General features: G+C 44.1%; 1 protein-coding gene across 1 annotated transcript in view; it reads left to right on the top strand.

The window, feature by feature from the left end:
- Window positions 1-21,717, top strand: part of LAPTM4B (lysosomal protein transmembrane 4 beta) — a gene marked incomplete at its 3' end in the record, with an annotated part of 365,454 nt that overhangs the window by 149,502 nt on the left and 194,235 nt on the right. Inside the window, exons 3-4 of the mRNA XM_086950434.1 lie at window positions 10,394-10,467; window positions 11,949-12,071. Coding sequence (XP_086806560.1) covers window positions 10,394-10,467; window positions 11,949-12,071 — 197 coding nt within the window. The remainder of the gene's footprint in view (window positions 1-10,393; window positions 10,468-11,948; window positions 12,072-21,717) is intronic.

Genomic DNA, 21,717 nt, shown 5'->3' with positions numbered 1-21,717 from the left:
TCAATTACTGTTTAAAAGGCTGATTTAGTGAGCTTTCGAAAGTCTAAAAGATGTCATTGCTGTCCGAGGTTGTGCGCTGTTTACCTCACAATGCACTGTCTGCATTTCGAAATTGGCGCTTTTATAGAATAGATTCGATTGTAGCAGCTGTTGGACTCACTCCTATTTCCATTGCAGTCGCTCTGCTACAGATGCCAATGCAATTGAGCACCACGTGTCAACCAGGAATGCATGGGGTAAACACAGCAAGTCGAACTATTGAAAAGATATATATAATTATGTTTGCAGTTTTATATAGCGTATATTTGACTCGAAAGCATTGGAGCACTTTACATGAGCAAGTAGTTACATTACACATGGACACATTCACCTATTTAGATGATACAGGACTCACTTGTTAATTACAGCTAATAAAGCAGATTTGCAAACCACAGTAACCTAACTGTTGAACATATTTAATGCAGAAGGATATGGGGTATTTTGTAATGTGTTTAACTATTTCAAGTCTACAGATTCACAATTGCTTTATAAACCTTCTTGCACTCTCAATTTTGCCTTAAATGCTGTATTTGCCCATTCTTTTTTTCAAAAACGCATTGCGACGTAGCACTCATCCATGACTTTTCCGCTCTACCACGTTTAAATGTCACCAGCCGCCACTGCAATGTATGACTTCCAATTGAATCTTTCTTATGCCTTGCGCAACCTGGCAACGATGTCCACTGTGCACTGAGCTAAAGGGGTTCTGGCTACTTTTGTTTTGGTCAAGTTAGCGGACCTTCTCATTGAATCAAATGCTGCTATTGAAGCTCTCTATGTCCCCTGATGTTATTTTGGGTAATTTATACTACAACAATTTTGGTCATAGATCTACCCAGGCAGTTGACGAACGTAATATTGTTATTGGGCCATATGTATCAAGCTATTAAGCATTCGCAAAGGCCGAAATTCTGCGAATTTCGGCCTTTGCGAATGCTAAATACCTAAATGGTATGTATGAAACATTTTTGCATCAAAATATGGAATCGCAAAAATTGCTATTCCTTATTTTGCGTTTGCACTTAAGGAATCGCAAATTTTGCGATTCCTTAAATGCAATGTATCAAAGAAAAAAAATGCAAAAAATGCCATTAAGGAATCGCAAATTACCACCAACTTCTAGTTGGTGGTAAGTTGTGAATTCTTTTAATAATGCTTTTTTAAAACAAACCAAAGGTGCCATATGACGCCCATACATGCCCTTAGGGCATGTATGTGCGCCATATGCCCCCAAATGTCTTTTTCAGGGGTGCAGCAGGGTGTTCTTGAGACACCCCTGCACCCTTGAAAAAATTCCTAATTTGCGATTAGCTAATTGCTAATCGCAAATTGCACCTTCATTCCTATGGGCCTCCTGGCCCATGGAAATGAATGGGTAATTTGCGATTAGCAATTTGCTAATTGCAAATTAGGAATGGTACAGAATCGCTATTTAATAGCGATTTTGTACATACATACAGTTTTGCGAATTACAAATAGCGATTCCTTAAAATTCGCTATTTGGAATTCGCTAAACGGTAGTATGATACATATGGCCCATTGTGAGCTTTATCGGGAAATGTAAAAGGCCGACTTTAATGGTGTCAGTAGGAGGTTTTAACATTCCTTTATGCAAAATTAGTAACACGCCCATATGTGGTTTGATGGACACAAGTGGGGTAGAACAGACACATTATAAACACGTTACTTGTGGTGAAGCACTAAAAGAGTTAAAAATTGAAAATGATTTGGCGTTTGCCTGCGATCTCAGGTTGCCCACTCAGCTTCAAGTCCCTGTGTTTAATGGTACTGGTTCAGGAAGCACAATATATTTTATTTTAAAATCAACACAGTTCCAATGTTGTCCAACTTTAGAGTTCTTACCAATTGTGTAAGCGCCCAAAACCCACATAGTCAATTGGTATAAACATGAGGGGTAAGAGTAGACCTGATGAGGCGCGGGTCACTGAATATTCCAAAAAAAAAGGTGTCAGACTAAAATGGAACAAAAGCAAGCGGGGAACAATTTTAATATGCCCTTGTAAAACTCATGAAGAATTACTTGGGGTATGTATGGCCCATGATGCAGACCCCTGTATTATCTTAGATTATTTTAGCTGTTAGTGCATCTATGTAAAAGCCCAGAAAGTCAACAAAGAGCAGCAGCAGTGGTACTGGTTTAATACAGCATGCCAGCGGCACACAAACAGCTTAAATGAGCTCTTAAAAAGTGCCCATGGTCTCAGAGTGATATTAAAGCATCCAGCCATATTTATGAGAATGCTACAGCCATAAGGAGGGAAGAGATTAGATTCAAGGCTTGGGAGGATCTGGAAGCAGCAGAAAAGGCAAAGGATAGTCTGGGTTTTTGAAAAGTGGTAAATCTTCCACATTTTGTACAGCCCTTGATATCCCCAAGGTGCAGTGCTTAATCCCTGCGGATGTTTGGGTTGATCGAGTTACCATGGCCAACCTTTAACTTATCCTCTTACTCAAGATGTTAAATCACTTGATAATGTAACCTCAATCGCCTTAAGTTGTACAATAAAGGAGAAAGAAGTTTACCCTGGCAATCAAGAACCTTTCCAGTGGAAAAGCCATCAGGCCCAGACGGCATCCCTATGGACGTGTTTAAAGAGAATCACCCCTTTTAGGCCCCAGTATTAACTAGTGTAATCAGAGCATCCATATTTGGCTCATTTCTAGCATCATGGAAGGAGGCTGTCATAGTGCCCACCTTTAAAAATAGGGCCGAGCAATTTGCAAAGTGGTTTTCAGAAAACTCAGACATAGATATTTTGGGAAGCAGGATTTAAAGACACTGTGGGTCGTTTAGAGTTTGGCATGGTGGGTGCACCACCATAAATATGTGGTCCTACCTCCCGCCAAATCTGCAGCTCCCTCTGGCTCTGCTGGCATAAACCTATGACCTCACAGACAGTCTGCCACAGGCCGCCAGGCCATAGTGACTGTCACTCTGTTCTTCTTAGGGTGGACTGACTTAACTGTCACTCATTCAAAATGTGCATCGCTTCTGCTCATGTCACCAATTCCAATTCTCACCCTTGTGCCATCCTTTACCAAATTCTCCATTATCTCTGCCTTTTGCATGTTGGCCTATGGATTACAGGGACATCTCTGGTCACCCATTCACCTTGGGTGTACACACACTGAGCATCCCGCTACTCTTATGACATGAAAACACTTCTTATATCGGCTCAGAACAAAAACAACACCTTTCCAACACTCATCCCCACAGGATGTTTTGTGCTATCCATGTGGTAAGTGGTTCAGCGCTCCACACTGGGATAATAAGCGCTATTCAAATTCTACAATGCACCACTGTACTCATTTTTCCTACTGGGACAGTGTGGTATCTTGGTTTGGGTGCTATGTATCTTCCCCGCTTACCTGCCTTGCTGCTCAGCCAGTGTGGATGAATATTGGAATGTTGGTATGTGTGATGTAATACAGAATGTGGTGGATGCCTGGTGGATGGATGTCAGTTGAGAGATTGGTCTGAGCATCAAGGGAGCTGCTCCTGCTGGGGCTTTTCTATATTCAGAACTTAAGATCTAATTCTTCATGTAATCCTGTACTGAAGATCTAATAAACCTACTTAATCATCATTCTTCGGCTACATCTATTCCTATTACAGGCAGCCATGCCAGCTATGGTTATTGTAGGTAGGGAACATGCAACGCAGCCCTCCATGTACAGACAGACCACTCCCTGCAGATCTGGGCCATTGTCCCTTTGTTTACTGAAAACAAACTTCCTTGTTGGGAGTTTGTTTTCAGAAAACAAAAAACAATGCCGACTGCACACATCCAATATGGTGCTTGCTTGTCAAAGCTTAAGTGCCTTCAATAGAGCCATTGCAAATTCAGTTCAACTGAAGGCGGTGAGATCCCCTCACGTGTATCTGCACATCAGGGCCATTGTCCCTTTGTTTACTGAAAACAAACTTCCTTGTTGGGAGTTTGTTTTCAGAAAACAAAAAACAATGCCGAGTGCACACATCCAATATGGTGCCTGCTTGTCAAAGCTTACGTGCCTTCAATAGAGCCACTGCAAATTCAGTTCAACTGAAGGCAGTGAGATCCCCTCACGTGGATCTCTAAATATGGCAGGCTATCCTCTGCATAGGAAGTGGAGTGCATAGCCTATACTAGCCTGGCCGATCTGCGGATCGAACACTATATTCTAATGAGGCGTTTTATCTATGGTGGCTAGTGTCAACTGTTATTTCATCAAATGCACACACTTTATGAACACAACATGCACTCGCTCACTCCAGTTTCCAGTTTATAAACTTTATTTCGATTTTAAAAATAAATCACAAAAGGCATCACAGAACAGACACAGGGACTAGGTTAATTGATAACATTACACTGACACAAGAAGCATGGTGTGAGTATCAAAACAGTTATAACATTGTTAAAACAATAAATAATTTAATACAACTAAAAAACCAAGCCAAAGTGGCGACCAAGAGAGCAGTATCTTTTTAAAAGAGCATCTTCATACAAAAGTAAAATAGAGATCCAGATTCTAGACATAAAAAATGTTAAAAAGAAGTGAAGGGATTTATCGATTCCTCCCTGCAGACCAACAAATCACCCAGGCGCAGCCCAAAAACTTAGCTAGATCGACCATCCACTGCTGTTTTCAATAATCTATAGGCCTCACTGTGAACCCTTGTTCCCAGAGTTAAGCACACTGGTTTCAACCAGCGTCTTCTCAGATTGTGATATGCCGGACAAGCAAATAACATATGATTCACAATTTCAGGCCTGCCCAAGCAGAAGGGACAATCACTAGAATTAGAATGCAAATTAGACCACTTAAAGGTAAAATCCTTTGTAGGTAAGGTTCCTACTCTGAACTGATGGAAAAGTTTTCTATCACGAGATAAGGTGATTAGATCCCAATATGGTTCGTATTTGGTGTCAAATTTGATTTGGAGAAAGATACTAGAAAGGGATGGACTGCTGGAAGATGCAAATTGCCTGGAATATATCAGATGCCAGTATGCTGCCTTAAGCTCTGTTTTACTCGATAATGGGCTGCCAACCGGGGAAATCCACAATTGATTCATACCCAATTCACATAGAACAGTTTTAATACTCCTGAACCACCCAATTTTGTAATTCACATCCATGTCTCGAATTTCTAAAACAGCCGAAGCATAGATGGCAAGTTCTGGAGTCACCCAAAGCCTTCTCCAGTATAATAGTAACCTATATCTAACTATATCTCTAATAAAGTGGCACCCCAGGTCCAAATACAGGGGAATCAAGGGGGTAGATTGAGGCAACCCCATCAATGATCAAAAAAATGTGTTTTGTGCCACCACCAAAGACTCAAAGTTTGCGTCACTCAGTCACTTACCTACCTGCCCTCCTTTCCAGCAGGAATCTGACAGTGGGATTGATACCTGCAAGGGAGCTGCACGTAGACCTCTGCAGTTCATATCTTAGTCCACTTATTAAACCCTCAAATGGAGAATGACTGAATATTTTTCAAACTGAGAGACACAGTTTTCATTCTGTTACATGCCCTTTAATGGAAAATTCAGATTGGACTAGAGTTTAATGTGCAAAGAACTTGACAGCTTGAGAAATACGTGTTGTCCATGACAGTATAAGATAAGAATCACTTAATCTTAAGATTGTTTTTGCATAGCCGCTAAATGGGCTCATGTTACGTGTGACATCTTCAGGCAGTCCATTTAATAGATTAAAGCCCTTTGTATGCTTTAACATTCCTTTTTACATTATAAGGACGGCCATAAAAATCCCAGAATGCAGAGTGATATTGGCTAAATAGCCAGGGCTGGTCGAAGATTCCTTTAGCAAATATGCACAATACTAAGGCCCTCATTACAAGTCGGACGAATTATGATTTTTTGTAAAATTACAGCAGATCAAACCTGCCAATATTTATCAGAGAGAAGAATGCACAGTAAATGTCCCAAGTTATTCCCCAAAAACTTGTGACGTGATAATGATTGTACCTTATCAATACCGGACACCTTGATGTTGGTTTTTATCGGGCATGATAGTTAACGCATGCGACCATGGCCAACTCTAAATGAAAGCCTAGGTGATTGAAAATGGCTAAAAATAAAGGTTTGTGTTTCTTGAAAGGTGAGGGCAGTCGGTAAGTGTTCAGCTGTTGGCAAGCAAAGGCAATCAACTTAATTATGTCCTACACGTAAAGAGTTACAGAATAGTTGAGAATAGAAATAAGTCCCACTGCAGGTTGCTAAAGGCAGGGTATGGTGGTGACACCAGTTGGTCAGCTCCCTCCCCTTTGACTACAGCTTGCATTGTTGCATTGCATAGATACCCTTGGAAGATAACACTTGGCCAGTCCTTCATCAATATAGTGCATTGGTCCAAACATCTAGTCCCATCTGGCCGCTCTTCTTGGCAGTGCGCTTCATCCGAAGAATGTCTTCATAGACCATGAATAGGCATCTGCCTGTGATGCACCTACATTTGAAAGGAAACCTGGGAATACCAACAATAAGTAGAATTGTAACTTTCTTTTCTCTTGCCTAATACATCTAAAGGTATTCTAACAACGAAATCGGAGGAGGAATCGCCATTGTCCACAAGAACAGCTCCAGGGTCTCGACTAGCACCGACGACGTGCTCAGGACCGCCGAACACATGCATTTCCAGCTCCACACAGACCCTAACTCCACCCTCAGAGGCACCCTCGTCTACCGACCCCCCGGACTCCGCCCCCAGTTCAGCGACTCTAATGCCGACTTGATCAGCATGCACGCCCTAACCTCCACTCACTACATCCTCCTCGGAGACCTGAACTTTCACCTTGAGAGCAACAGCCACAACAACTCCACAACCCTGATCGATAATCTCGCCAACCTCGGACTGAAGCAACTCGTCACAATGCCCACCCACTCCGCCGGCCACACACTTGCCCCGTCTTCTGCTCAAGCCCGCATGTCTCTGTCAGCCACCACCGAACTCCTCTGGACCGACCACCGCTGCATCCACTTCGCCTTCCAGAAAACCCACCACACACCACCACACCCAACAGATCCCCCGCTGCTGCTTGAGCAAAATCACCGAAGACCAACTACACGCAAACCTCGCTCTCAGCCCACCCACCGAACCCTCCAACACCGACGACACTGCCCACAGCCTCAGACGCTGGTTCGAGAACGGCGCCAACACCTTCGCCGTGCTGAAGAAACACCCACACAGAGACACCAGCAAGAGGGCCAGCTGGTTCACCTCAGAACTCCTAGCCTCCAAGCAAGCACGCCGGAAACTAGAGAAGAAATGGCACAGTGAACAGCCACGCAGCACACAAGGATGCCATCCGCAACCACCACCACCTCATCAGGGTGGCCAAGAGGACCTCCTTCAAAGACTACCTCAACAACGACGCACACAATAGCAAGGAGCTTTTCAACATCGTGATGGAACTCTCCAACCCAGCTCCAACACCAATGACGTCCTGCTGTCGCAAGCCCTGTGCGACTCCCACGCCACCTTCTTCCACCACACAATAGCAGACATCCACGAAAGCTTCAACACCCAGACAGCTCCAACAGACAGCAAAACAACAGACCCTCCACACACCATCGACCATGACCCCCTGCTAGCCTGGGCCAGCGTGAGCATCAATGACACCATCAAGACCCTGCGCACAATCCACTCCGGCTCTCCGTCAGCCCCATTCCTGCACCACGTCTTCACCAGAGAAAGCAGTTCCATTGCACCCCACCTGCGCAACTTCATCAGTCTCTCCCTCGAGACCGCGACCTTCCCAGAGATCTGGAAACACGCCGAGATCAACGCCCTACTCAAAAAACCTAAGGCAGACCCAAGAGACCTCAAAAATGTCTGTCTGGCCCATCTCTGCTCCCCTTCCCGGCCAAGGTCATCGAGAACACCGTCAACAGACAGCTAACCCGATACCTCGAAGAAAACAGAATCCTGGACCCTTCCCAGTCAGGGTAGCAACCACAGCACTGAGACTGCCCTCATCGCCGCCACCAATGACATCAGGACCCTGCTGGACAATGGCGAGATCGCAGCACTCATCCTCCTAGACCTCTCTGCCGCCTTCGACACCGTCTGCCACCGCACACTACGTGCACGCCTCCACGCCGCAGGGATCCGAGACAAGACTCTGGATTGGACCACCTCCTTCCTCTCCGGGAGAACCCAGAGCGTCCGCCTCCCCCCATTCCGTTCCAAAGCCACAGAGTCATCTGCGGCGTACCCCAGGGATCCTCCCTCAGCCCGACGCTGTTCAACATTTACATGGCCCCACTTGCACTGGTAGCCCGACAACACGACCTCAACATAATCTCCTACGCTGACAATACTCAGCTGATCCCCTCCCTCACCAAGGACCCCATCACCGCCCAAGCCAACCTCCTCGAAGGGAATGAAGGCCGTCGCCGACTGGATGAAGACCAGCCGTCTGAAGCTGAACTCGGACAAGACGGAGGTCCTCATCCTCGGCTCCAACCCTTCAGCCTGGGTTGACTCCTGGTGGCCGACGGCATTGGGGGCAGCCCCGACACCCACGGACCACACACGCAACCTGGGAATCATCCTCGACTCAACGCTCTCAATGACCAAGCAAGTCAACGCCGTCTCCTCCTCCTGCATCAACACCCTCCGCATGCTTTGCAAGATCTAAAGATGGATCCCGACAGATACAAGAGGGCTCCCGCGTAGAGGAAACGCCCTCTACGCGGGAGCCCCGACCAAGCTCATCAAATGACTACAACGCATCCAAAATGCCTCGGCACAACTGATTCTCAACGTGCCACGGCCACATCACCCCCCACCTGAGAAACCTGCACTGGCTCCCCGTCAACAAGAGGATATCCTTCAACCTCCTCACCCATGCACACAAGGCACTCCACAAGACCAGCCCAGCCTACCTCAACAGACGGCTCTCCTTTTACATTCCCAACCGCCAGATATGCTCCGCCGACCTCTCACTCGCCACTGTCCCGCACATCCGAAGAACAACCACCGGTAGGAGATCCATTGGCTCACCTCGCCGCCAAGACATGGAACACACTCCCACTGAGCCTACGGCAGATCCAAGACCTGCTGACCTTCAGAAGGCTACTCAAGACCTGGTTCTTCGATCAGTAGTGCCCCCCCCACCCCCTCCCAGCCCCCCAGTGCCTTGAGACCCTTGCGGGTATGTAGTGCGCTTTACAAATAATTGATTGATTGATTGAAAAACCATGAGCACAGATCCACATAGAGCTGTGGTTGGTCTAGGCAGCTCTGGTATATTACTGTACGGGTGTTGGATTTAGTTCTTCTAGAAATATTAAACAGTTATTATCCATACTGGCCCCAGCCAGCCCTGCCCCATTCTTGTGCTGTGATATCTGGGCCTTTTATTCACTAGCTGCTCTCCAGGTCTAATCTTCATTCAGTGTTCATGCGTTAAATAGGGATATGAACTGGTGGTCTTGATAAACATATGCTCCTAAGCAGCATGCAATGCTTCACAACTGGCATTGAGATATACTAATCTATGGGTTTTGCCTTTTTATCGAGCTGTAACTGAAAATTTAGCACAGGAATCATAACATTAGCTGACGCAAAATAAACGGTATATGCACCAACTGCAACATGCCAGACAGGCCACTGTGTTTCACGGTGCAAGACTGTTAAAGGACAGAGAAGAGACCAAGCTACAGAGGGAGGTCGGAAAATAATGAAGAATTACATAAAAGAGCAAGAAAAGGGTAGATGAAAGGGAAGGGAAGGAAAGGAAAAGTGAAGAATGGACAATAGTAATGAATGAAGGAAGGAATTAAAAGCAGGTTTCTTTAAAATCACAGACAACACTGTCCCTGTGGATTATCACAGCACAAGACATGTAAATAGCAATAACCACTGCTTTTTACAAGTTTTGAAAGCAGAATTCACAACGAATAGAAACTGAAAACAGTAAAGCCTGAATACCATGTGTTTGACATTGATTGGTCAATTGAGCTCACATGCTTTGGTTTTCCGTCCCAGTAGCCTCTGAGAAATGTGGTCTGTTGTATTGTTTTAGTTATATGTCTCTTGTGCTTACTAACAAAGAGTTGCGTGCCCCATTGCTAGACAGCAGATGAGTAGCTCAGGAGCCAGTTTTACTCCCGGGTACTTTGACTTTCTAGGGCCCTCTCCTCTTGGCCAGGAAAATGTCTATAGTGATACCAAAGTGGATTCTGTATTGCCTCAACTATCACTTGGCATGGTACACACATAAATGGAACATAAGACAACCGATTAACTATTATTGTGAATATTTCTTTCTGATGTCACATGATAACTTAATGGTTTACTTCAACTTTTTCTTCTAGATGTGTGCATTGCTACTGCAATTTCTCTTCTGATGATTTTGATCTGTGCTATGGCGACATATGGAGCTTATAAGGTAATAGAGTAAAGCTCATTACAATATGTTTTTATGTTTTCTGATAATTTGAATTAATAATCAATTCTTCTAACACAAACAGTTGTTTTACTATACGTTATTCATTTGTTTGTTGTTTATGTGGTGTTTTTTTTGTGGCAACGTGTATTAGATATGGACAGTCCTTATGTGGATTTAGGATTTGTTAAAATAGTAAGAAAGTAATATTTTAACACATAACTTTGCATATGCTTTTTGGATCAATCGATTGCAGATACCTATTACATTGCAGTAGTGGAGGGTGAAAATATTTAAAACCATTGTAGTCAAACTCATTTAAACAATATTATATACTTAAATGGTCATCGCATATTTCCGTATTAGGATCCTGAAGCAGCTATTATACCACGAAAACTATCCATTGCATTGTGTACACCTACACCAACGAAAGCTTCATCTGTGCTAAATGTCGAAATGTACTAAAAATAAGCTCAAGTAATTCTCAAATTGGTATTATCTCCCTTGAAGATAACTTTTCTGCTTTGGAAATTGATTTATAGCTATATTCTAAAAACAAAGGGGGCTATTCACAAAGGTAATTTAAACTTGTGAGTAACTTACATGTGTAATTTACTCTTGCACTTTTGAGGAACTATACTTCTTTGGGTTATACTTATCATTTGGACTTACCTCCCTGACGTGGAGCAATGAACTTCCGTTTTCTATCCTTTTAGGCTTTAGTAACTTTAGAATGTCAGTTTGTGAGAAGCAGTGGGCATACTCGTTTGTGGGTAGATACAAGTGCCTCCCTAAACCTTTTTCTTAACCCCTCCTTACATCTCCCTAAATCCCTCCTATTGCAGTGGTAAGTATTCCCAATTTTCCATCCACTCCTACCTGTCCTTCCCATATTTACTACTAAAACGTATACTTCCCTGTGCAAAGACAGCGGTCAGGGCAGAGGTGTCCGAACAGAAAAAGATGAGAGAGGCAGACGCTCCACATGTAGGTTAGGGAATAGCAGGGTGTGACTTAACGGCTAGAGCGGCTGTCTTTCAAGCTGGGGTGGGGGCTGGCGGAGGCTCAAGCACCCTGTGATTCTGGTCAGATCACTTAATCTCCCAATGCCTAAAATAAATGTGTCCGTCTGTAATGCAACTGGTGCTCATGTAAAGCGCTCTGATACCTTCGGGCCGAGTTTGTGTTGTATGAAACTGCAACAACAACAAATGGTTTGTAGTACTACAAAATGCACATTGTAACTAGACCCCTGACTGCACAGCGAAAGCCTCGTAGCTTGACAAATTCCGAAGCTGTAGAGTCTTTGCTGCACACCCCCACAGCCTACAGCGTGATACATCCAGCGGTACAGGTGGGTTGTCTCCTTGCTGCCTCGATGAGGAGCCTAGACAGGGCAGGTCCCCTTACACACGCTGTTGGGTTAGGCGTCCCTTTCATGCCTACCTACAGTCATCCTTTAATACCTCTTGTCTTCTTTGTAGCAACACGCTGCCTGGATCATCCCGTTCTTCTGTTACCAGATCTTCGACTTCGCTCTGAATACTTTGGTTGCAGTCAGCGTGCTTGTGTATCCGAACACAATTCAAGACTACATGCGACAGCTGGTAAATAATTTTGTTCTCAAATCGCGTTGTTTATATTGTTGTGTTATGTCACGTTTCAAATTTGATATTTTGCGTTGTGTATTTTATTATTGTCTCACGTCGCGTATATAAGCATTGATTGCATGTCAGGATTATAAGGCAGTGTCTTGGGGTACACGTGTGGGGTGATGGAAGTCAGACAGTAGAAAACGCATTTTATGCAACAAGGTAGGAAAGCAGAGTTAAAGTTGAGTAATTTTTTGTGAACCCAAATCATCCGATTCAATTATGCGAGGTGTTACCGCCACCGTGTGGACCGTTCGATGAAACGAGCTACAAGTGCAATACTTATTGAGTCAGAAAATGTATACGAAAGCTGGCTGCCCAGTGCTCTCGTTTACTGACATGATGCATGCATTCCCCACGCCTCATTTCAGAGAAAGATGACTAAGTGGGTGACATCTTATCCCGTCACTGCCAGCCTATCTAAACGCTCTCTGCCAGAAGAATTTACAGCATTCTACTATTAGGCTCTTTCGATGGTTATCTTCTTTACCCATTGTCCTTTGATGCATGTTTTTTGTCTGGTATATGTCCTGTTTTAATAGAGCAAATATAAACGGAAATATGTCGATTTTCTTTTCTTATTTTAGCTAAAATTGTGCAATACACTAATACTTTGTTGTGATTATAAGACAGACCAGCATACATGGTGGAATTCTTACATAACACGTTTACCTGAATCTGGCAAAAAACAAGTGTGCAGGTTTTCATATATGTTTTTGTCTTAATTTTCACCGATGTATTCTGAGCATACATCAGCCCTTTTTATACATTGCCTGGAGAAAGAATCTTATTATACGCACTGATTTGTATGATATTGTAAATAGCTTTTTATTTGTATATTAATGTTTTTATCTCTTTGTATGATTTTTAACTAAATCGAATAAAGATTCTTGACTGACTGACATACATCGGTCCATTCTGAGACCATTCCTGGTTATTGTGCACACACGGATCACAGAAGAACAATCGATTCCCTACACCGTGAGGAATGCATCGGCGTCTGGCAGATGTTGATCCTCGTGAACGGTGACCAGGAGCACTTATGTACAATTGGCATCTTTTTTACATGAACTTTTATGTAACATAGGGTGCCAGTAGGGAAGTTGCTGCAGTGTTAGCCTTGGTTCTCATTAGTGTGGGGACAGCAGAGCTGAAGGCATTAAACCAGACACATTGAAGGCTTCAGTTTTCATAACAAATTCAACCAGAAAAGCTACTCTCTGGGTTGTGTTGGGTCTCAGTCGCGCTGATTTGGTTGCTTGGAGACTGCAAAATATGTTTGCTTTGTAAAAAAAATATTATTTCCTGCAATTCTTTTTCATGCAAGAGCTTATGCATGGTAAAAGGAGAGACATTCTTTGGATTTCTGGAGTGTGGGGATGCTACACTCTGATTCGTTTTTAGGTCTCGTATAGGGCAGCGCATGCGCTGCATCTACGAGGCATAAAGTAATTAGAATTAGGGGGAAACTCCACCTATTGCGTTTTATTTGTTTTATCCCTTGCCATTGGCTTACATCTGGCATTGCTTTTTTTATCTTCCTCATTATTGGCTGGTTGGCTGATGCGTCACTTCCGTTTTCTTCCGTTTTAGGAGGAAGCAGCATCGACCAACAACAGTTACCTTACGCTGCAGGGCATTATCTTTCAATGTAGGGACTACTTCGTTGTTGCCTGGTGCCTCCTCTCACACCTGGACAGGACCAGGACGCACTTGGGCCCGCAGTACTTCTCTCTGGACAGTACACAGCACTCGGGACCCTTTCTCTGTATTCACTCGTGGAGTCTGGAGTGTTCTTCGCTCCACCGCGCTCAGTCTCCGTGGGAGGGGCGAGCTGGCCTCAGACAGAGTGTCTCACTCCTGCAAGCAGTGCCCCGGCCTGCCTCTGCTCTTTCCTGGGTGTTAGTGCTTCCAGCTCAGATTCCTAGCTGCTGGCAGCGTACACTGATGTTCAGGGGCACCCCTGATGGGCAGGATGGGTAGAAGAGGGCAATCTAGATGGCCCCTCCCTCCATACGCCAGTTCCCCTCACATTGGCCAACATGTCGCAGAGCAGTGCCAAGTGGAGCTCTTCGTGACGGTAAGAGGCAGCGCCGCGTTATCACTTGCTTTACATGGCGTGTGATTCACTCCCAGCCACATACATACTGGGGCTTTCTCTGTTAGCCCCGGGGCACATGACCCGTCCTCTCCCAGATCATGCTTAGTGGGATTTGCGCTTTCTCTCAAATATTCCAGAAACGGAGTAACTGCTGTCAGGTTGTGGCAACAAACCTTTTTACGAAGTAACCGAGCATACTATAACTCCCTCCCAGCGCTTCCCGTTTTCGAGGCTGAGTGGCGGCTTTAAACCGATTGCTGTCCCGAGCTGGAGACATGTTAAGGTCAAGAACACAATATTTTTGACTAATAATATAGCTTCTACTCAGAGTACGTAGCACCTGAATAGCATGTCAGTCTGCAACTTCAAAACTGTTGTGCAGACACAGTCCATTACCTTTCTTAAAACTTAAGCAGAGGTACCCGTTGGTGTCAAACGTTGGAAGTAGCACTGAAGCAGGGACGCAAAGAATAGCCGTGTGCAGATGCACACTGGTCTTTAGTCATCACAGCTGTTTAGCTTGTCCTAGTGCTAGGTCTTGTGATGAAACATTCGATCAAAGGAGGGGATGAAGGTAGGTCAGTCAGTGATAAGGCTGCATTTTCAATACTGTTTCGGTTCTTGCTCTACTGTAAGCAGCAACGTGTCGGTGTTGACATGGAGCAGCTACTATTTATATGAGACTCAAGTATTTATTTACCATGTGGACAGAATAAGAGTGTCGAAGTAGAGGCCACACGATTTCAGATGTTATTTATGCCTGTACATTCCCATAGCTGGCAAGTGCCTTTGTGCCTGTGACCTTCAGCCAGAACTTTTGCATCCTTTTTAAACCTACACTTATAGACATAATTTATTTGCAGAACGAGGACACTTTCATGGCCCAGTTGATTTACATTTGTACAGTGGTTACGTAGTTAGGAAGAAAGAAAATAAAGCTCTCAATGTTTTGAGGAAACTTTATACAGTCTCTTTTGGCAATAGGAAGAGTTGTAATTTTATATGCATTGTACTATTTTCACCAGCATGAATGTTAGTGTTATTGATGTGATGTGAACGTGTTATCCACTACACAATTCAACAATATTTTGTGGACATTTGTAATGAGCATTGCTGTAACTAGTGTGGTTTGGTAGCGCTGTTCTTACATTGACTGTTTTTTCACACAAGTTGGAACTTGTAAGATAGGTGCATTAGCCAGTTTGGTCTAGGCTGGAATTAGCTACCTGCTTGTCTTGTCCGATTTGATATAGGCTGTAGACTGCATGTGTGGTGGTCAGAGTAGCCAGTTTTAGCTCTTCTAGTCTAAGCATGAGCATAGAGAGCTACTCTGATCGTATCCCTGTGATGTGACACTGCTCATATGCGTGCTGGTATCATGAGGAGTTGCGAGGTTAGAGGAACTATTTTTGTGCAAAATATGAGAACAACTCCTTCTCAACCTAGTGACATTGGTTATGTCTATTTAAAGTATGTGGTTTCTCATACACCTTACACTGATTAAATGCATTTTTTACCTGAATAAAATAGATAGAGTTCATATTTTTTACAACTAGCTTTATTTATGAGAATGTGGGGTGTAAAAGACAGCTCCAACTGGCAAATCAAGCCTCCTTAATACACAGGGCATCCAAGGCCTAAATTCAATAACAAAAAGCTTCCACGTGGCATAAAGAGTTACAAACCTTTTAAAAATGTTAATGGCAGTTCCCTTTAAATGCACTCTGTTGAATAGGAGGTAAGAATAGTTGCACATCTTCTTCACTGCACTATGTATCACTACTTTGAAGACATTGCAAGCCGGTCTCCTTCTCTGATATGTCCAATCTAACAAGCGGTCGAGAAGGCCCTTTATTGCCATGCAATAGGCCTCACAATTGCGACAGTTTAAGCTATTAGTATTGTAAATGACAATGCTTTTTATTCATGTTTTAAAACCTAAAACATAAATAAAAGGCATTATAATATACAATGTAAATAGCTCAAACTTGCATGAATGCGAGACCTATTGCATTGCAAATGCTTGTTATATTATAGTTTTTGGAGTCCCCTGAAGCTAAAACCTTTTTCAGTGCATGACCTTATTCGATTTCACATGAACATCTGTACTACTGAATATCAAACCCAAGAATATCAACATATAAGAAAATTGTAATCAGAATATTGAGGGACGAAATATCGAAAGGTAAGTGGATATATCAGAAGTATAGATTTAAATCTATACTTATATTTGCATGCCTCAATATTCTGGATTTGCTATTCAGGGTGCACACCCATCAAATACACAAAAGGTGATGGAAAGATGCTTCAAATACGTCTAATCACTGGCAATCGCTAGGGGTAGCATTCCATTTTCAACCTATTGTTTGTTCACCTACCGTGCCACCTTAGATTAGACCCAGCCACATGCAAATCAGTCTTGACCCTGCTAAAGTGGCAACAATCCAGCTTGAACTATTCATGTATAAACACTGACCTACATTGCTCTTGAATTACTAGGTCCTCAGTGCAGTGCCAGTCGGAGTGGAGTGGAGTTGTGGATGGGCTGGGTGCCATACAGTTCCTCAGCACATCTGACCTCACTAGTTGGCAAAAATATATTGTTAGTATCCAAGGAGACCATGCCTTTGTCCATTCCAGAATGGTCTTTTCGAGTTCTGGGTACTATGTGGTCTACAGATTCCCGGGCCATACTCCAGTGGCCGGTTAAAAAGTTTCTGCCTTTGTATGGATAAATAATTTGTCTTCTATGTGGACAACATAGCAATGTTCAGTATCAGCTGGAAGGATTAGCATTTCCACCCAGAGGGTTTTTGTGGACCAGTAAAAAGAGACGGTTATTAAAGATCATTTGAATGCACTACAGAGTGTCAGGAGGTGTTTGTCATGTTAAAGACAGCCCAGAAGAAGAATCTGTATTTAAATGCTTCTGGCTTTAGTCAGCCCTCCAGAGTGCTTGCTAATGTGTCAGACAAAAGAGTTGACATCTGTCTCTGCCGAATGAGACACGCCATGAGCATCCACTCGTGGCCAGGGAACAAAGCTGGGCAGTGGTTGGGAGAATGCTCCACAATTCTTTAGGCTTCGAAGTGCTCCTGTCTCTTTTCAAAATCCAGACAGACCAGAACTGCCTGAAATGGCTCTTGGTCATGGAAGCTAAAACCCAAAGCTATTGCGGTACTTCTACTGTAAATGTTGAGCTTCATGTGGAGCACGACAGCACTGTCATATAGGAATGCTGATTGATATTGCCAAATCTTCGCTTGCTTTTTTGATAGAGAACTCTTTCAAAAGAATAAGCTCCAGCTGGTCTGATCTGTGAGTAGTATATCTTTGTGTTGAAAGTGTTTAATGGGTGATTTACTGTGGCGTTCTCTCTCATACCTGTACATTAGACCCTGTCTTTTCTTCCAGTTGGCTTTTTTACGACATGTCTCAACCTAACTTTCAAAACGTTGTCTGCGAGTAGTTTCCAAGCATAAGACTCACAGAAGTCATGAGTAAGCAAATCTTGGGAGAAAATCATATCTTGGCCTGGAGCATGGTAATTAGGGCCTGATATTGAGGTGTTATTTCATACCTGAACCTGAACTGAGATAAACTGTTGAGAAAAAGATTTAGGAATTCGACCCTGTACATTTACAAGTACGACTAGAAGCCTTCTGTAGGAAAGTAGGACTTGCGTTAATGTTTAGCCCCACTTTTTGCCTGGTGCTATGCTGTTTCTGAATAGTCTGAATGGGATCCTACTGATCAGGACCCCAGTCTCTGTGCTTTCTCCCCTAAATTGGTTATGGTGAGTTCCTAGGTATATCCCAGATTGGCTACTCGTGTACCCTTATAAGTCAATAGTAAATGGTACTGAATTACCCAGATCATAGGTACACCAGGGATCCCCCATGGGCTGAAGCATGTATAATGCCACCAATGGGAGACCACCTAAACTATGAGTACAGGCCTGCCATTGCAGACTGTGTAAGCTGGTTCTAGCACCACTTATGACAGATATAGTTTTCCCTAAATCTGAGGTCACTGCTCTTAAAACCTATAAGTCACCCCTGAGTTAGGCCTTTCAATCCTGAAGGCAGGGTGCTCTGTTCTAAGTGTGAGGGTGCCCCTGCATGAGCAGGACACCCCATACAACCTACAGAGTCCATTCACCCGGTGTATCAGCCATCTAACATATAGAGGGGACAAGCATCATTACGCGATGACCATCTCTAGACTGACTGTAACAAACCCTGTCATGTGTGGTATCAAACATGTTGGAATCATACCCCCACACCAGGAGGTATGATTCCATGCAGTGTAAAGCTCCTCCTGGAGGCCCTCAGTGCTCCCGGTACCAGTCCCCAGAGCCAGACATCAAGCTAGGGCTGCTGCCGACCAGAGACATGTTTCTGCCCTCCTGCTGCCGAGACAAGCTCGAGCAGGGGAAGGCAGAACAATTGATATCCTGTCCAGGGATGTGCAACTACCTCCCAGACAGGGTATAGTGTTTTGGGGCAGGGTGGGGGCACTTGCCAGCGCCACTGAGACTGCTGGAAGGACACACATGGTGCCCTCCTTGCATACTACAGTTCAAACCAGTTCAGGGAGCCATTGGCTCCCGCTCTGGCATGAAACTGGACAAAGGACATGGGAGTATCCTTCCCCCTGTTGAGCCCCGCCTCTGGGAACGTCTACGCCTGTGCTCCTTACAGGAACCCTCCAAGGCCTGTGGGCATCCAAGACATCGGAAGGAATCTCCCTTGAAATGAAGGAGTCACTTCCCTTGCAGGCACCGCAACCAAGCTGAGCGGTCTGCTGCTCCTGGACTCCCATGGACTCCGAAAGGCTCAGCAACACAGGTGGTGATTCTACAAATCCCTTGAAGCCTGCACTGTCTTCTTGCAAAGTTTGAGGTCAGTATCCCTCGTTGGAACCGCAGGAACCAAACCACTGTGCACCACGTTGACTTGCCATTGCAAAGGCTTGTTGGCTTCCTTCCTCCAAGATCTTTAGGCTACAAGTAGCCCTACCCTCAAGCATATCCTGCGACCAAGATCTTCATCCTCACCGCATTGCTTGCACTGCGGGCCTGCATCTTTGGTGAGCTGCTCAAGGTCCTCCTGCAACTCCAGTGCCTCCGGCCTGTGGATGCTCTCGAGGGTCATCTTTCGCTTCAGTGGGCTCACCTAATTGCTTGGGGCCTACTCTGACTACCCTGTTTGTGGCGAGTCCCTTGGATCTTGCTGGTCCCAACATTGCACCTTTTTCGCTGGCCTTGATGGTAGCAGTTGCCAAGGCTTGTTGGTGTTCCCGACAGACACCAACCCCCAACTCTCGACAGCTGATGTGGGATGTTCGGGTTCTGGTCTTTCACAGTGTCACACAGCTGTAACTTGAAGGTCGCCGTCAACTCTCCTGCAGCCCGGACATCGGTGGGCATTCATCTTCCGTGCCTCCGGGTCACCCCTGAGTGGCAATGGCTCTGTCCCTTTTGCTTGCAGGTACGTCTCAACTTAAATTCCACCTTTGGGTTCCACCAGATACTTTCACCTTCTTCGCCAGCTGCATCTTCCTGAAGTCCTCCATTGAGTCTGACGGCAGTTTCTGACGCCACTTTGCACCTATTCACCCGGCTTCACTGGTGTAGGTATCCTGGTTCCTAGGGTATCCATGGGTGGGGTGGGGTGGCTCTCCAACCTTCTGTCTTTCACTGGATTTCTTCAGGGCCCACTAGGAAGGGTCCTTCGTCTTTAAAATTGCAACAGCGACTTACTTATTGACTTAAATTGAGCATGCAGTCACGTTCCCACTCTTCACACGGCCTTCGTGTGGTTCCTGGTTACTTACCTTGGGTGATTCCTTGGATCCCCAGCCCTTCTACGTCTTCTGGGTATAGTCTTGACTTGGGTCGTGGCTCGCATCCCAATTATTTTAGTATATGGTTTGGTCCCCCCGTCCCCGGTGACCACTGTGTATACCGTGCTACTTACCTGTTTTCCTTGCAAAGTATTGTGTACATCTCCGGGTAGGAGATATCTGTACATATTAGTGAGTGTCTTATAATAAATACCTATTTTTATAAATACTTTGTGTGGTTCTGTTTTATTACTATATAGCAATAAGATTACATTCTGGTAAAACAAGCTGCTTTACACTCCTTCTGGACTAAGCCTGAAGGCTGCTTTCCACAGCTACCACTTAGAGAGCTTTCTAAGGTTGTCTAAGACCACTAAAATCACCAAAATGGTCACCTGGATTAGTGCAGGGTGCTACACTTACATAAGTGAGCACCATGTACTGAGCTAGCTCCTACATCTTCTATTAAAACAAAGTGCTGGACCTGAAAATAGAGCCCTATTTAAGAAATAATGGGTGTCTCTACATGTCCATCGGAGTCTCTAGAGGTGACTGCGACTATGGGGAGAAGTATTGCCCTGCCGCCTGCTCAGTCCCAAAAGGCAGAACCTAAACCTAAACCTCCCTCTCAAGCTGGCAAACAGATTTAACTGAATGATGCCCTGCTTCTCTGTGGTGCTTTCCAAGTACTATTGGTAAATTTAAACAGGTTTGCTTAAATAATTCCCCAAAGAACATAAGTCATCATTAGACGGTTGCCCGCATGATAGAGTTTGAAAAAGAATTAGATGTTTAATATGTTCAGTTGAATTTTTACAACACCCATATCCTGCATCAAGTAGACTTGGCAGATTTGTGAGAGCAGTGGTGCTGGAACAATTTTCACAGTGGGGATGCAGCAATGAATGTTACATCACTGAAGTCATAGGTTTGTAAAAAAAATCTGCGTTTCACACAAAGAACAAGTGTAGCAAAAGTATTCATAAGGAGAGTGGTTAGGGTGTATGTAGTATGCAGCTGGTGGTGCTTTGTGGAGCACACGGTCACAAATATATTACTAAAGCATGGTATGGTAGCGCAGTTCCATTGACAGACAGCAGGTTTTCCATTGGAAATGACCACTGAAATTGCTCCGATATACAGTTTTACTGATAAAAAAGCACACAAACGATAATGTGTGGAAGTATATCATGATTTATTTTAATCCTATTAAGATCTTTGTTACCGCACTTTTCAGAATTACAAAATATTTTCACTTTGTGCTTTGCGAACTACTGATATATTCTAATACGTTTGTATTGTTCATTTACCTTTTATTATGTATATAATAAAATGACATCCTACACTCTTTTCTTCACACTCACTGTACCCCTGCAAGATTGCTACATAGTTTACTTCACAAAATCGTCTGTCACTTTGCAGTCATTGAAAAGAAACACCAATCTCCTTTTTGAAAGAATAAACAACTATTTACCAGAAGATATTGCCTGGTATTTGGCCTCTCTCCATGAAGCACAACAAATTTGATCAGATATAAACAAACTTTAAAAATGCATGTTTATTGCTGATTGACCTTCGGAACTCCAGCCATGGCCGAACTTGCCATATAAGGCATGGGGCATTTCCGCTGGTGGCTGGAGAAAGGATTTTACC

Source organism: Lissotriton vulgaris, unplaced genomic scaffold (assembly GCF_964263255.1).
Source record: "Lissotriton vulgaris unplaced genomic scaffold, aLisVul1.2 SCAFFOLD_923, whole genome shotgun sequence".
NCBI classification, from domain to species: domain Eukaryota; kingdom Metazoa; phylum Chordata; class Amphibia; order Caudata; family Salamandridae; genus Lissotriton; species Lissotriton vulgaris.
The sequence above is the reverse complement of the archived record's forward strand: the minus strand, read 5'-3'. Positions and strand labels throughout refer to the sequence as shown.